The sequence below is a fragment of the Garra rufa genome, chromosome 20, assembly GCF_049309525.1.
Source record: "Garra rufa chromosome 20, GarRuf1.0, whole genome shotgun sequence".
Taxonomy (NCBI): domain Eukaryota; kingdom Metazoa; phylum Chordata; class Actinopteri; order Cypriniformes; family Cyprinidae; genus Garra; species Garra rufa.
In genome coordinates this window covers 21,694,230-21,706,952 of record NC_133380.1, presented here as the reverse complement: position 1 = coordinate 21,706,952, position 12,723 = coordinate 21,694,230, and the positions used below count along the sequence as shown (strand labels likewise).

The 12,723-nt window shown below is 36.3% G+C and overlaps 1 protein-coding gene across 2 annotated transcripts in view; it reads left to right on the top strand.

The window, feature by feature from the left end:
- The window catches only part of prickle2b (prickle homolog 2b), an 81,440-nt gene that overhangs the window by 59,260 nt on the left and 9,457 nt on the right, over positions 1-12,723 (top strand). For both annotated transcript variants that reach the window (XM_073825688.1, XM_073825687.1), the window contains exons 3-6: positions 5,520-5,633; positions 5,745-5,882; positions 8,856-9,059; positions 10,196-10,382. In XM_073825688.1, coding sequence (XP_073681789.1) covers positions 5,520-5,633; positions 5,745-5,882; positions 8,856-9,059; positions 10,196-10,382 — 643 coding nt within the window. The remainder of the gene's footprint in view (positions 1-5,519; positions 5,634-5,744; positions 5,883-8,855; positions 9,060-10,195; positions 10,383-12,723) is intronic.

The window sequence follows — 12,723 nt, the reverse complement described above, 5'->3', positions numbered from 1 at the left end:
AACGAGTTTCCATATTTGTTGTATTTAAAACTTGACTCTTTTGTAGTTATATCGTGTACTAAGACCGGTGGAAATGCAAAGCTGCGAGTTTCTAGGCTGATAAGATTAGGAACTACACTTCCATTCCGGCGTAATAGTCAAGGAAGTTTGCTGCCGTAATATGGCCGAAGCAGGCGGAGTATTATCAGAAATGAGTTCCCAGCTAGTTTAGCATTTGCACATGTGCTGCGTGGTATTACTGCTCCTGCTTCAGCCTTATTACGGCAGCAAACTTCCTTGACTATTACGCCGGAATGGAAGTGTAGTTCCTAATCTTATTGGCCTAGAAAATTGAAGCTTTGCATTTCCACCGGTCTTAGCACACGATATAACTACAGAAGAGTCAAGTTTTAAATAGGACAAATATGGAAACTCGTTGGTCATTTTTGAACGTGATGCTATTGGTCTAATAGGATTCAATAATCTATGCTAAGCTATGCTAAAAGTGATATCGCCAGAACAGGAGAACGGCTGAATGGATTTCAAAACTGTAAAACTCAATTTATTAACTCGGGGGGAGTTGGAGAATGAGCCTATTTCCAAAAAAAGTGGAGTGTTCCTTTAATTCGGTAACGTTAGGCAGTTTAGATTTATATAATTATTTATGTTTGGTGGTTTGCCGTGTTTTGATCAAGACGTTCAGTTCTCTTTCAGAAGATGTGTAATAGCACTTCGTATGTGCACCAGTGAAAACACTGAAAACTGGAAAATGCTGGGAAAGCAGTGTCACATAAATTACGGAAAATTCTGTCAATGGCAGGGAAAAAGTTAAAGGCAAATGTTTAATAATTGTACACTAGTGGCACGTTTTTTTTTTCTTCTGTAGCTTAATTTTATCACATGGTATTTATAGCTGAAGTACAGTCGAACCAAAATTTATTCAGACACCTTCAACATGTCTCTCATTTTCAATTTATTCACTGTAGTTTAGAAAATTGTAATAAAATATGACAAGAACTCAAGCATTAAACACAATTTGTGTCAGAACAAATTCATCTTTATCGATAATCACAAATGAATTACAGTCAAACCAAAATTTATTCAGACACCTTCAAAATTTCTCACATTATCACAGTTTGTTGTCTATAGTTTAGAAAATGGTAATAAAATATGACAAGAACTCAAGCGAACAAATTCATCTTGATAATCTCATAACTTTGATAGTAAGGTATGTTACAAAAACAGTCAGATCAAAGTGTCAAATCAAATTTTTGGTCCCAATTTTACTGGTACTCCACTGTATCAAGATTGTTTGGGTATAATATGTCACAGTTTACTTTTAGTATCCCCACTTACATAAATGAACTGTAGTGTCCTGCACCTACTAGTAAAAAAAATATCAATTATATCTGGTGTCTGAATAATTTTTGGTTTGACTGTAGTTGGAATGAAAAAGAGCAAGCGCAAACATTGAGAGACTTTTGGGCATCAAGATGAATATCACTGTTTTTGCAGCAGTGCTATTTTATTTATTACATTTTTTGTACTATTACAGTATTAACATTTTTCATTTTAGTTAAGTCATTTTCTTAGGTGTTTTGTCATTTTTAATTATTTTTTATTTTCAAACATTTCTATTTATCTTAATTTTTTATTTATGTAGTTTTAGAGGCTGTTCACATATCGCTTTTGTGCGCTCAAGTTTGTTGTTTTTAAATGTAGACGTGCAGCAAGCGCACTTATAATAGAAGCGACACAGAAGAAAATGCTGTTGCCAAATCCCTTGACACCAAGGCGGGTTGCCAGATCCCTTCCTTGCAGCTTGTAGTTAATCCCACATTTTTATTTAAGTTTTTTTTTTCTTTATGCAGTTTTAGAAGCTGTTCACATGTAGCTTCTTTTGCGGTCAAGTTCGTTATTTAAAATGTGGACGCGCAGCAAGTGCGCTCATAAAAGAAGCGATGAAGAAGAAAATGAAGTTGCCAGATCCCTTCGGGTAGATTATAGTTATTTCCACAAGCTGATTATAGTTTCTATTTAGCGTTATTTTTTTATGTAGTTTTAGGGGCTCTTCACATATTTTTCACGCTCAAGTTCGTTATTTCAATAAAAGTGACACACGGCCACTTGTTTTTTCCAATCGTGACTAGAACCAACCAACCAATCAGGTTTAAATTGACCGAAATTCAGAAATTTGCGTTTTAGACACAAAGACTTGTTCTGCGGGAATGGCCAGCAAGAACCTAGAATAAATACTTGCACATATATTTTATTATTTTAGCTTAAAAATACTATTTAGAGAACTATATTTTAGTAGATTGAGTTAGATTAACACTGTTGTTGCAGCTATGTTCAGTCATAGTGAAAAATGCTGCTTGCATGTGTTTTATTTCAGATTCAATTTTTTCCAGTTCTTAGTTGCTCTTCAGCACTGTGTCTTATTTCTGACGGAGGCAGATGGCCATCGCTATATATCAGATTAAGCCATTAGGTCATCAGATCTGTGTAATAGGTTTGGATGGGTGGTCTGAGGCAGCAGGACCTTATTATGGCTCCTCACTCCTCACTGGATTCCACTAAGTCTGCTTTCCAAAAACACTCTAACCACGAGTCAACAGACAATTATATTATTGTGTAATGTAGACTTGTGTTCTCATAATTTGGCCAATTATAAAATGAAATGTGTGATTGTAATTATACTTCAATTTCATTATGTTAATTAGACAACTGTGATAATGTCCATTTTCATCCAAAAATGTAAAGCTCATATGGTTAATTACATTGGGATGAGCTTTGGACATACATCTTATTATCTAGAGATAAAGGGTCCTCCATATAAGCACGTCTGGGGGGCCGATTCCATTAACTCATGTATTGCTCATCCATAAATCACTCTGACTGTTATAGTTGTGTGTGAAAGGCAAGGACACTGGGCGAAATGGGGGGAAGGGTTAACAACAACAGGGATCTAGAAATTCCACCCCTGTGTTTGTGACTTTGTCACCCAAGTGCCAAAATCCAAGTGTTTGATTAACAAACCGTGTGAAAACAAGACTTGATTGCCCTCAATTTGTTTTAAATTGTATTTATTTCAATAATAATAATAGTGTTTAATTAGCAAACGATGTAAAAACATGTTGTGATTAATTCATTTTCATAATAAAATTATTTATTTATTTATTTATTTATTTATTAATTTACCCAAGCACCAAAGTCAATCCAAGTGTTTGATTAAATATCTGTTAAAATAAAACTTTGCTGCTTTTAAACCTGCTGGTGCTTTTTTTTAATATTGCTTTTTTTAAATCAGTTTTTTTATTTAATAATCCATTATATTTTTAAATGTATTATTTATTTACTAACATTAATTATATTGAAGTAATTTACCCATGCGTGTGTGTGACTTTGTCACCCAAGCATCACAAAAATGTAAACAATATTGTATTCATATAATTAATCATTTTAATTTATTTTTATTTAATTTTTCTCACATCACTCAAAGTAATTTAAAGTATTTTATTTTATATTTAAATTTTATTTTAATTTATTTTATTTTACTCACACCACTCAAAGTAATTTAAAGTATTTTAAGTAAGTTTAGTAATTAACATTTTTTTTATTTTATTATTTTATTTTACTTGCATCACTCAAAGTAATTCAAAGCTTTATTTTAATTTTATTTTGCTTGCATTACTCGGTTATTTAAAGCTTTTTTATTTCATTTTTTTTCGTAATTTAAAGCTTTTATTTTACTTGCATCACTCAAAATAATTTTAAACTTTTTAATTTTATTTTAAATGTTATTTTAATTCATTTTAATTTACTCACACCACTCAAAGTAATTTAAAGCTTTTATTTTGTTTTTTATTCTATTCTATTTTATTTGTAGTATTTTATTTTATTTTGCTTGCATTACTCAGTTATTTAAAGCTTTATTTCATTTTTTTTTCCGTAATTTAAAGCTTTTATTTTATTTTACTTGCATCACTCAAAATAATTTTAAACTTTTTTTAAAAAAAATGTAAATGTTATTTTAATTAATTTTAATTTACTCACACCACTCAAAGTAATTTAAAGCTTTTATTTATGTATTTTTATTTTATTTTATTTTACTTGTATCAATTAAAATACTTAAAAGCTTTATTTTATTTAAAATTTTATTTTAATAAGTTTTATTTTACTCACACCACTCAAAGTAATTTAAAGTATTTTAAGTAAGTTTAGTAATTAACATTTTTTTAATTTTATTATTTTATTTTACTTGCATCACTCAAAATAATTTTAAACTTTTTAATTTTATTTTAAATGTTATTTTAATTCATTTTAATTTACTCACACCTATGGAAGCCCGTTTCCGCCAGGTCAGAAAAAAATCCATGCCTTAAAAAGTCGAAATTATGACATACTTAAGTCATAATTACGAGATAAAAAGTCGAAATTATGACTTAACAAGTCGAAATTATGACTTAACAAGTCGAAATTATGAGATAAAAAGTCGAAATTATGACTTAAACACATTGATCACATGACCACTTCACGCTTTCCGTTTTCAATCATGATTCGCCATACGCCTTTGAAGTTCCGTTTCCAGGAGTGTTCTAATGATAAACGGGACATTCCAGAACGAATTACCTTGACTTAAAACTGTTTGGAGCTCCAAGTTCAGTAGCTACACACCTTATTAATAAATTGGGGGTGGCTTAATGGAAAAAAAGAGTGAAATGAATGAAATGACTTAAGTATGTCATAATTTCGACTTTTTAAGGCATGGATTTTTTTCTGACCTGGAGGAAACGGGCTTCCATACACACCACTCAAAGTAATTTAAAGCTTTTATTTTGTTTTTTTATTCTATTCTATTTTATTTGTATTATTTTATTTTATTTTGCTTGCATTACTCAGTTATTTAAAGCTTTTTTTATTTCATTTTTTTTCGTAATTTAAAGCTTTTATTTTATTTTACTTGCATCACTCAAAATAATTTTAAACTTTTAAAAAAAAAATTAAATGTTATTTTAATTAATTTTAATTTACTCACACCACTCAAAGTAATTTAAAGCTTTTATTTATGTATTTTTATTTTATTTTATTTTACTTGTATCAATTAAAATACTTAAAAGCTTTATTTTATTTAAAATTTTATTTTAATAAGTTTTATTTTACTCACACCACTCAAAGTAATTTAAATCTTTTATTTTGTTTTTTATTCTATTCTATTTTATTTTATTTGTATTATTTTATTTTATTTTGCTTGCATTACTCCGTTATTTAAAGCTTTTTTATTTCATTTTTTTTCGTAATTTAAAGCTTTTATTTCTTTTATTTTTTATTTGCATCAAAGTAATTAAAATCTTTTTTTATTTTACTCACACCACTTTAAATTACTTTAATGGGTGTAATTAAAGTAAAAGTAATTAAAGCTTTTTTATTTTGTTTTTCATTTTATTTTTTATTTTTTTTACTCATCACTTTTAGTTTAGTTTAGTTTACTTGCATTTAAAGTAATTCAAAGCTGCTGTTGTTTTCCAATGTCATTCCAGGTACATCAGTATTACAGCTCTTTGCCGGAGGATAAAGTACCATACGTGAACAGTCCTGGGGAGAAGCATCGCATCAAGCAGCTTCTGCATCAGCTCCCCCCACATGACAATGAGGTAAGATCAGCTTGGAGTCTTACATGAAAAGGTCAGCATTCAGAATGCATGTATGTTTCTTTGTGCCATCTTCTACATGTGACTTGGCTGACCTGAGCTCTTGTTGTGCAGGTGCGGTACTGTAACGGCCTGGATGATGAAGAAAAACGAGAGCTGAAGCTCTTCAGCAATCAGAGAAAGAGGGAGAATCTGGGCCGTGGTAACGTCAGACCCTTCCCGGTCACCATGACTGGAGCCATCTGTGAACAGGTGTGCAAGCGTTTACTTGTGGGTGTGTGTGATATCCGAATAAACCGTGGTTTAGGGTGGAGGGTGTTTGTGGCCACAGAAAGAGATTAACTTCAGTGGTACATCGAAACGGGTAGTTTTTTTCCTAGCCGCTTATTTTCATTGTCGGCTTTAAGGCTTCCACTGGTTTTGTGTGTGTTAGCCCACCTGGGATGTCATGTAAGTGCCAGTAAGTGAATTAAAGCTGAATCTAAGCTGGATATGCATGTCTCTGACCACCTGCCTTGTTTCTCTCTCCTTCTGTTACTTCTCAGGAACAGATGTCACACTGACACAGTTTGGCTTTTTTCACTTGTTTTAAATTTATCCTCAGCGGTGACACTCTTAAAGATATAAAACCCCCATTTAGTCCTCAACACTGCTGAAAAGATGCAGTCTTTCCAATAAATATTGCTCTATAAGGTAACTGACATGCAAGTGTGTGTGTTTTTGTGGGTAGGTGCACGCATCTGTCTATTCCATTAAACATTTGCGGACTGTCCCTATAGTGCAAGATATTGGAAAATGCTGAAGGAGAGCTTTAATGAAGAAACCAGCTAATATCAGCTGTTCCCTTCTCTTTTCAGATACAATATGGTGGCCACTTGCTAGAAATATTTTTTTTTTCTTTCTCAATGCTGGTTGTGATTTTACTTTTATTCAGAAAGTAACAGTAGTTACTACCACTGAATAAAAAAAAAAAAAAAAAGGTTATTGCAACTTTTTTTCTCAGAATTGCATGATATAAACTCACAATAGCTATATAAATGATATTGCATGATATAAACTCGCTAACTTTTTTTCTCACATTTCAGACTTTTTTCCCGCAATTCAGACTTTTTTCACGCGATTCTGACCTTTTTTCCCCAGAATTGAGAAACTCACAATTGTGAATTTAAAAAGTCAACTTTGAAGGGGAAAAGTTTATAAAAGTTGATATCTCACAATTCTGACTTTATTTCTCAGAATTGCAACTTCAGAATTGCAAATTTGTCGTAGAATATATAACTCGCAATTGTGAATTTATATCACACAATTCTGAGAAAAAAGTCACAATTGCGAGTTAATATCACTCAATTCTGAGAAAAAAAGTCTAAATTGTAAGTTTATATTATGCAATTCTGAGGGAAAAAAGTCACAATTGCAAGTTTATATCACTCAATTCTAATAAAAAGTCTAAATTTTGTTTATATCACACAATTCTGAGGAAAAAGTCAAAATTGTGAGCTTATATCACTCAATTCTGAGAAAAAAGTCACAACTGCAAGTTTATATCAGTCAATTCTGAGAAAAAAAGCTCAATTGTGAGTTTATATCACGCAGTTCTAAAGAAAAAGGTCACAATAGCGAGTTTATATGACTAAATTCTGAGAAGTCTAAATTGCACATTTATTTCATGCAATTCTAAAAAATAAAAAAAGGTTATTGCAACTTTTTTTCTCAGAATTGCATGATATAAACTCACTAACTTTTTTCTCACAATTCAGATTTTTGTCCCGCAATTCTGACGATTTTCACGCGATTCTGACTTTTTTTCCCAGAATTGAGAAACTCACAATTGTGAATTTAAAAGTCAACTTTGGAGGGGAAAAGTTTATAAAAGTTGATATCTCACAATTTTTACTTTATTTCTCAGAATTGCAAATTTGTCGTAGAATATATAACTCGCAATTGTGAATTTGTATCACACAATTCTGAGAAAAAAAGTCTAAATTGTAAGTTTATATTACGCAATTCTGAGGAAAAAAGTCACAATTGCAAGTTATTATCACTCAATTTTGAGAAAAAAAAGACATTTGCGAGTTAATATCACTCAATTCTGAGGGAAAAAAAAGTCTAAATTGTAAGTTTATATTACGCAATTCTGAGGAAAAAAGTCACTATTGCAAGTTATTATCACTCAATTTTGAGAAAAAAAGACATTTGCGAGTTAATATCACTCAATTCTGAGGAAAAAAAAGTCTAAATTGTAAGTTTATATTACGCAATTCTGAGGAAAAAAGTCACTATTGCAAGTTATTATCACTCAATTTTGAGAAAAAAAGACATTTGCGAGTTAATATCACTCAATTCTGAGGAAAAAAAAAGTCTAAATTGTAAGTTTATATTACGCAATTCTGAGGAAAAAAGTCACTATTGCAAGTTATTATCACTCAATTTTGAGAAAAAAAGACATTTGCGAGTTAATATCACTCAATTCTGAGGAAAAAGTCTAAATTGCAAGTTCATATTATGCAATTCTGAGGAAAAAAGTCACAATTGTGAGTTAATATTGCTCAATTCTGAGAAAGAAAGTCAAAATTTTAAGTTTATATTATGCAATTCTGAGGAAAAAAAGTCACAATTGTTAGTTAATATCACTCAATTCTAATAAAAATTCTAAACTGTGAGTTTATATCACGCAATTCTTAGGAAAAAAGTCACAATTGTGAGTTTATATCACTCAATTCTGAGAAGTGTAAATTGCGAGTTTTCACAATTCTAAGAAAAAAGCTCAATTCTGAGTTTATATCACGCAGTTCTAAAGGAAAACGTCACAATCGCGAGCTTATATGACTCAATTCTAAGAAAAGTCTAAATTGCAAATTTATTTCATGCAATTCTGAGGAAAAAGTCACAATTGCGTGTTTGTATCACAATTGGGATAAAAAAGTCAAAATTACCTTTTTTTTTTTTTTTTTAAATTGTATTCAGTTGCAGAAACAAGCTTCTATACAGTAATACAAGAGTTTTTATTATTTTTTATTATTCTACTTTTACTTAAACTTATATAATAAGAATTTTATATTAGTTTGTAGCAGACTGTAAACACAAAATATTAGTCTGAGATAATTATTATTGATTTACTCTTTTACCCTGCTGCTATATGACCTATAAATGTCACCAAGATTTCCTTTTTTAACTTTTCTTCCTACCCTTTAACACTCTCTCTCTATCCGTTTCTCTCAATTTTAGTGTGGGGGACAGATAAACGGAGGTGACATTGCCGTCTTTGCTTCACGGGCGGGCCACGGGGTGTGCTGGCACCCACAATGCTTTGTGTGCAGCATGTGCGACGAGCTGCTGGTGGATCTTATCTACTTCTACCAGGATGGGAAGATCTTCTGTGGCCGCCACCACGCTGAGAGACTCAAACCCCGCTGTTCAGCCTGCGATGAGGTTAGACACTCTCACTTTGCCATTAGAAAACATGAATTATATAAGTATGTATGTGCTAATTAAGCATTATTACCTAATCTAACACAGCAGATATTTGAAATATCATTCTGAATAAATGCTAAATAGTATAAAACATTGTTTATTAATGTGTTTTTCAAGAAAATAATGCTATGATTGTAGGGATAGTTCACCCAAAAATGTAAATTCTGTCATTAATTACTCACCCTCATGTCATTCCAAACCTGTAAGACCTTCATTCATCTTTGGAGCACAAATTAAGAGATTTTTGATGAAATCCGAGAGCTTTTTGACCCTGCATAAACAGCAACGTAACTTACGCATGAGTTGTAATACTCTCGTGAATGCACGTCAAAGACACGGAAGAGAAGAAATTGTTGAATAAAGTTGTTATTTTTGTTTTCTTTGTGCACAAAAAGTGTTCTTGTAGCTTCATAACGTTAAGGTTGAACCACTGATGTCACATGGACTATTGTAACAATGTTCTTACTCCTTTCTGGGCCTTTAACATGTCAGTTGCATTGCTGTCTATGCAGGGTCAGAAATCTCTCAGATTTCATTAAAAATATCTTAATTTGTGTTCTGAAGATGAACGAAGGTCTTACAGGTTTGAAACAACATGAGGGTAAGTAATTATTGACAGCATTTTCATTTTTGGGTTAACTATCCCTTTAAGGTGTGATCAAAACATCTGCAAAATTTTAACCCACAGCGAAATCCACATGAGGAAATTTTTTTTCCCAATCGCATGGATTCCTATTGAGATGACAGCATTTCACTTATGAAATTTTGGCATACAAAAGCAAATGTGATCGCACCCTTGGAGTGCAAAAGAAATGAAATGCTTAATACGTTCTAAACTGCTTAAAATTGAGACGTCTTATTGTGTGGTTAAAGACTGCGCACAATGAGCCCTGTTTCTCTCGTTCTGATTTTGTGTAAAGACAGCTGAATACATTGCATGATTACCATGGTTACAGAACTTCATCTCTATAGTGATAATAGAGTTACTGCTGTGCTGCAGCTCGGTCTGTTGCCTCAGCGGAGGCTTTAGCTTTAGTCCTGTCACTTCCACTGCAGAAAAGTGGTCTCACTCTTATCTCTTATCTGTCTCACAGATCATTTTAGCAGATGAGTGCACAGAGGCAGAGGGCAGGCACTGGCACATGAAGCACTTTTGCTGTTTCGAGTGCGAGACTGTTCTGGGCGGCCAGCGTTACATCATGAAAGAGGGACGGCCGTACTGCTGCACCTGCTTTGAGTCCCTATACGCAGAGTACTGCGACTCCTGTGGGGAACACATCGGTAAGAGCCCATCCATCAGTGCCGACCTGAAATCCTCTAGTGTCCACGCAAGAACGCTCCACTTTGCTCTGGCAGAAATTGCCCTGTAGCAACTGCCAAGAGACGACTGACCTGCTTTCTGTCTAACGTTATGATATTAAAGGGTTAGTTCACCCAAAAATCCTAGGTCTGTATGACTTCCTCCTTTCAGACGAATCCAATCGGAGTTATATTAAAATATGTCCTGGTACTTTTAAGCTTTATCGTGGCAATAGGTGGGTGTTTCCTCTTCAACAGGTCAAAAGAAGTCCAATAAAGCGCATCCATCCATAATAAAAAGTGCCTCGCATGGCTCTGAGGGTTAAAGGGATAGTTCACCCAGAAATCTAAATTTGATGTTTATCTGCTTACCCCAGGGCATCCAAGATGTAGGTGACTTTGTTTCTTCAGTAGCACACAAACAAAGATTTTTACCTCAAACCAATGCAGTCTGTCAGTCATATAATGGTAGTCAATGGGACCCACGGGATTGAGAGTCAGAAAAAACATACACAGACAAAACCAAATTAAACCTTGCGGCTTGGGACAATACATTTTGGTCTTAAGACACCAAATGGTCTGTGCATATTGTGGCCGGGCGGGGAACAGCACGACAAGACAAGACTTTTAGTTGAGCCCCGGAGGGTGAGTTTATTGAACAGACTTAAGTGAAACGGTGAAGTGGCAGGTGAATGTGCGTCGGTGCTCCGTGAGAGGTGAAGTCCTTGTCGTGCAGAATTCCCCAGGAAGGTGCAAGCAAACGGGTAGGTGCTTGAAGGTGAGTTCGCGGTGGTGGCGGTGTCCAGAAGTGACGGTGGCTAATCGTTCACGGCGAATCTGTAGGGGGAAATGAGAGCAGAGAGCAGGTAAGCTTCAACCTCATCGGAGATAGTTTCTCAGTGATCTGTGGTGAGCAACCGGCTTTTGTAGGGGCGGCGTCCGTGAACGATTGGTCCGTGGTGATGAGGTCCAGGTGTTTGGCGTGAGTTGCCAGGGCGACGCTGATTGTGCCTCGGGACTCCCGCCACACTCCCCCCCCCAAGCGACGTCCTGGTCCTGGTGGCAGAAACAAAAGGGGAGACAGGGGGTGGGAGGGGAATGACCCCTGACAGACCTGCATACGCTGCCCAAGACCGAGAGAGTCCGTCAGCGTTGGAGTTGCTGGATCCGGCCCGGTGGCGCACATCGAAGTGGAAGTCCTGGAGCGAGAGGAACCACCTCGTGACCCGGGCGTTAGTGTCTTTGGCCCGGGCCATCCACTGTAGCGGTGCATGATCTGTAAACAGTGTAAAATGTCGACCTAATAAATAGTACCTCAGCTCCAGGACTGCCCACTTGATGGCGAGAGCTTCTTTCTCTACCGCGGCGTAGTTGCGCTCGGCCTTGGACAGCTTCCGGCTGATGTACACAATCGGATGCTCCTCTCCCTCCTGGACCTGGGAGAGCACGGCCCCCAATCCCGTGTCGGAGGCATCCGTTTGGAGCAGGAAGGGACAGTTGAAGTCTGGGGCACGCAGGACGGGCTCGGTGGTCAGGGCCTCCTTGATGCGCCGGAAGGCCTCCTCGGTTTCCCCAGACCAACGGATCCGCTCTGGCTGTCCCTTCCTGGTCAGGTCTGTCAGAGGGGCGGCTATAGAGGAAAAGCCGGGGATAAAGCACCGATAATAACCCGCCAACCCCAAGAAGGCACGTACCTGCGACTTGGTGGATGGCTTAGGGGCATCCATAATGGCTTTGACCTTGTCCTCCTGAGGCCGGATGAGTCCTCTTCCCACTTTGAAGCCGAGGTACCTGCCTTCGTTCATGGCTAGGTGGCATTTGCGGGGGTTGGCGGTTAGTCCAGCCCGGCGAAGCTCCAACAGCACCCTGCGCAGCCGCTCCAGGTGGTCTTCCCACGCCTCCGAGTGGATGACCACGTCGTCGAGGTACGCTGCGGCATAGGCCTGATGGGGACGGAGGATTACATCCATTAGTCGTTGAAAGGTGGCGGGGGCCCCATGCAGGCCAAAGGGGAGAACCCGGTACTGCCAGTGCCCCGAGGGCGTCGAGAAGGCCGTTTTGGGCTTGGCGTCGGCCGAGAGGGGGACTTGCCAGTAGCCTTTGGTGAGGTCGAGTGTTGTGATGTACCGAGCCCTCCCCAACCGTTCCAGGAGCTCATCCACTCGGGGCATGGGGTAGCTGTCAAAGTCGGAGATGTCGTTTAGGCGTCGGTAGTCATTACAGAACCTCAGGGTGCCGTCGGGCTTCGGGACCAGGACAATCGGGCTGGACCACGGGCTCCGTGATGGTTCTATTACCCCCAGCTTGAGCATCTTTTGAACTT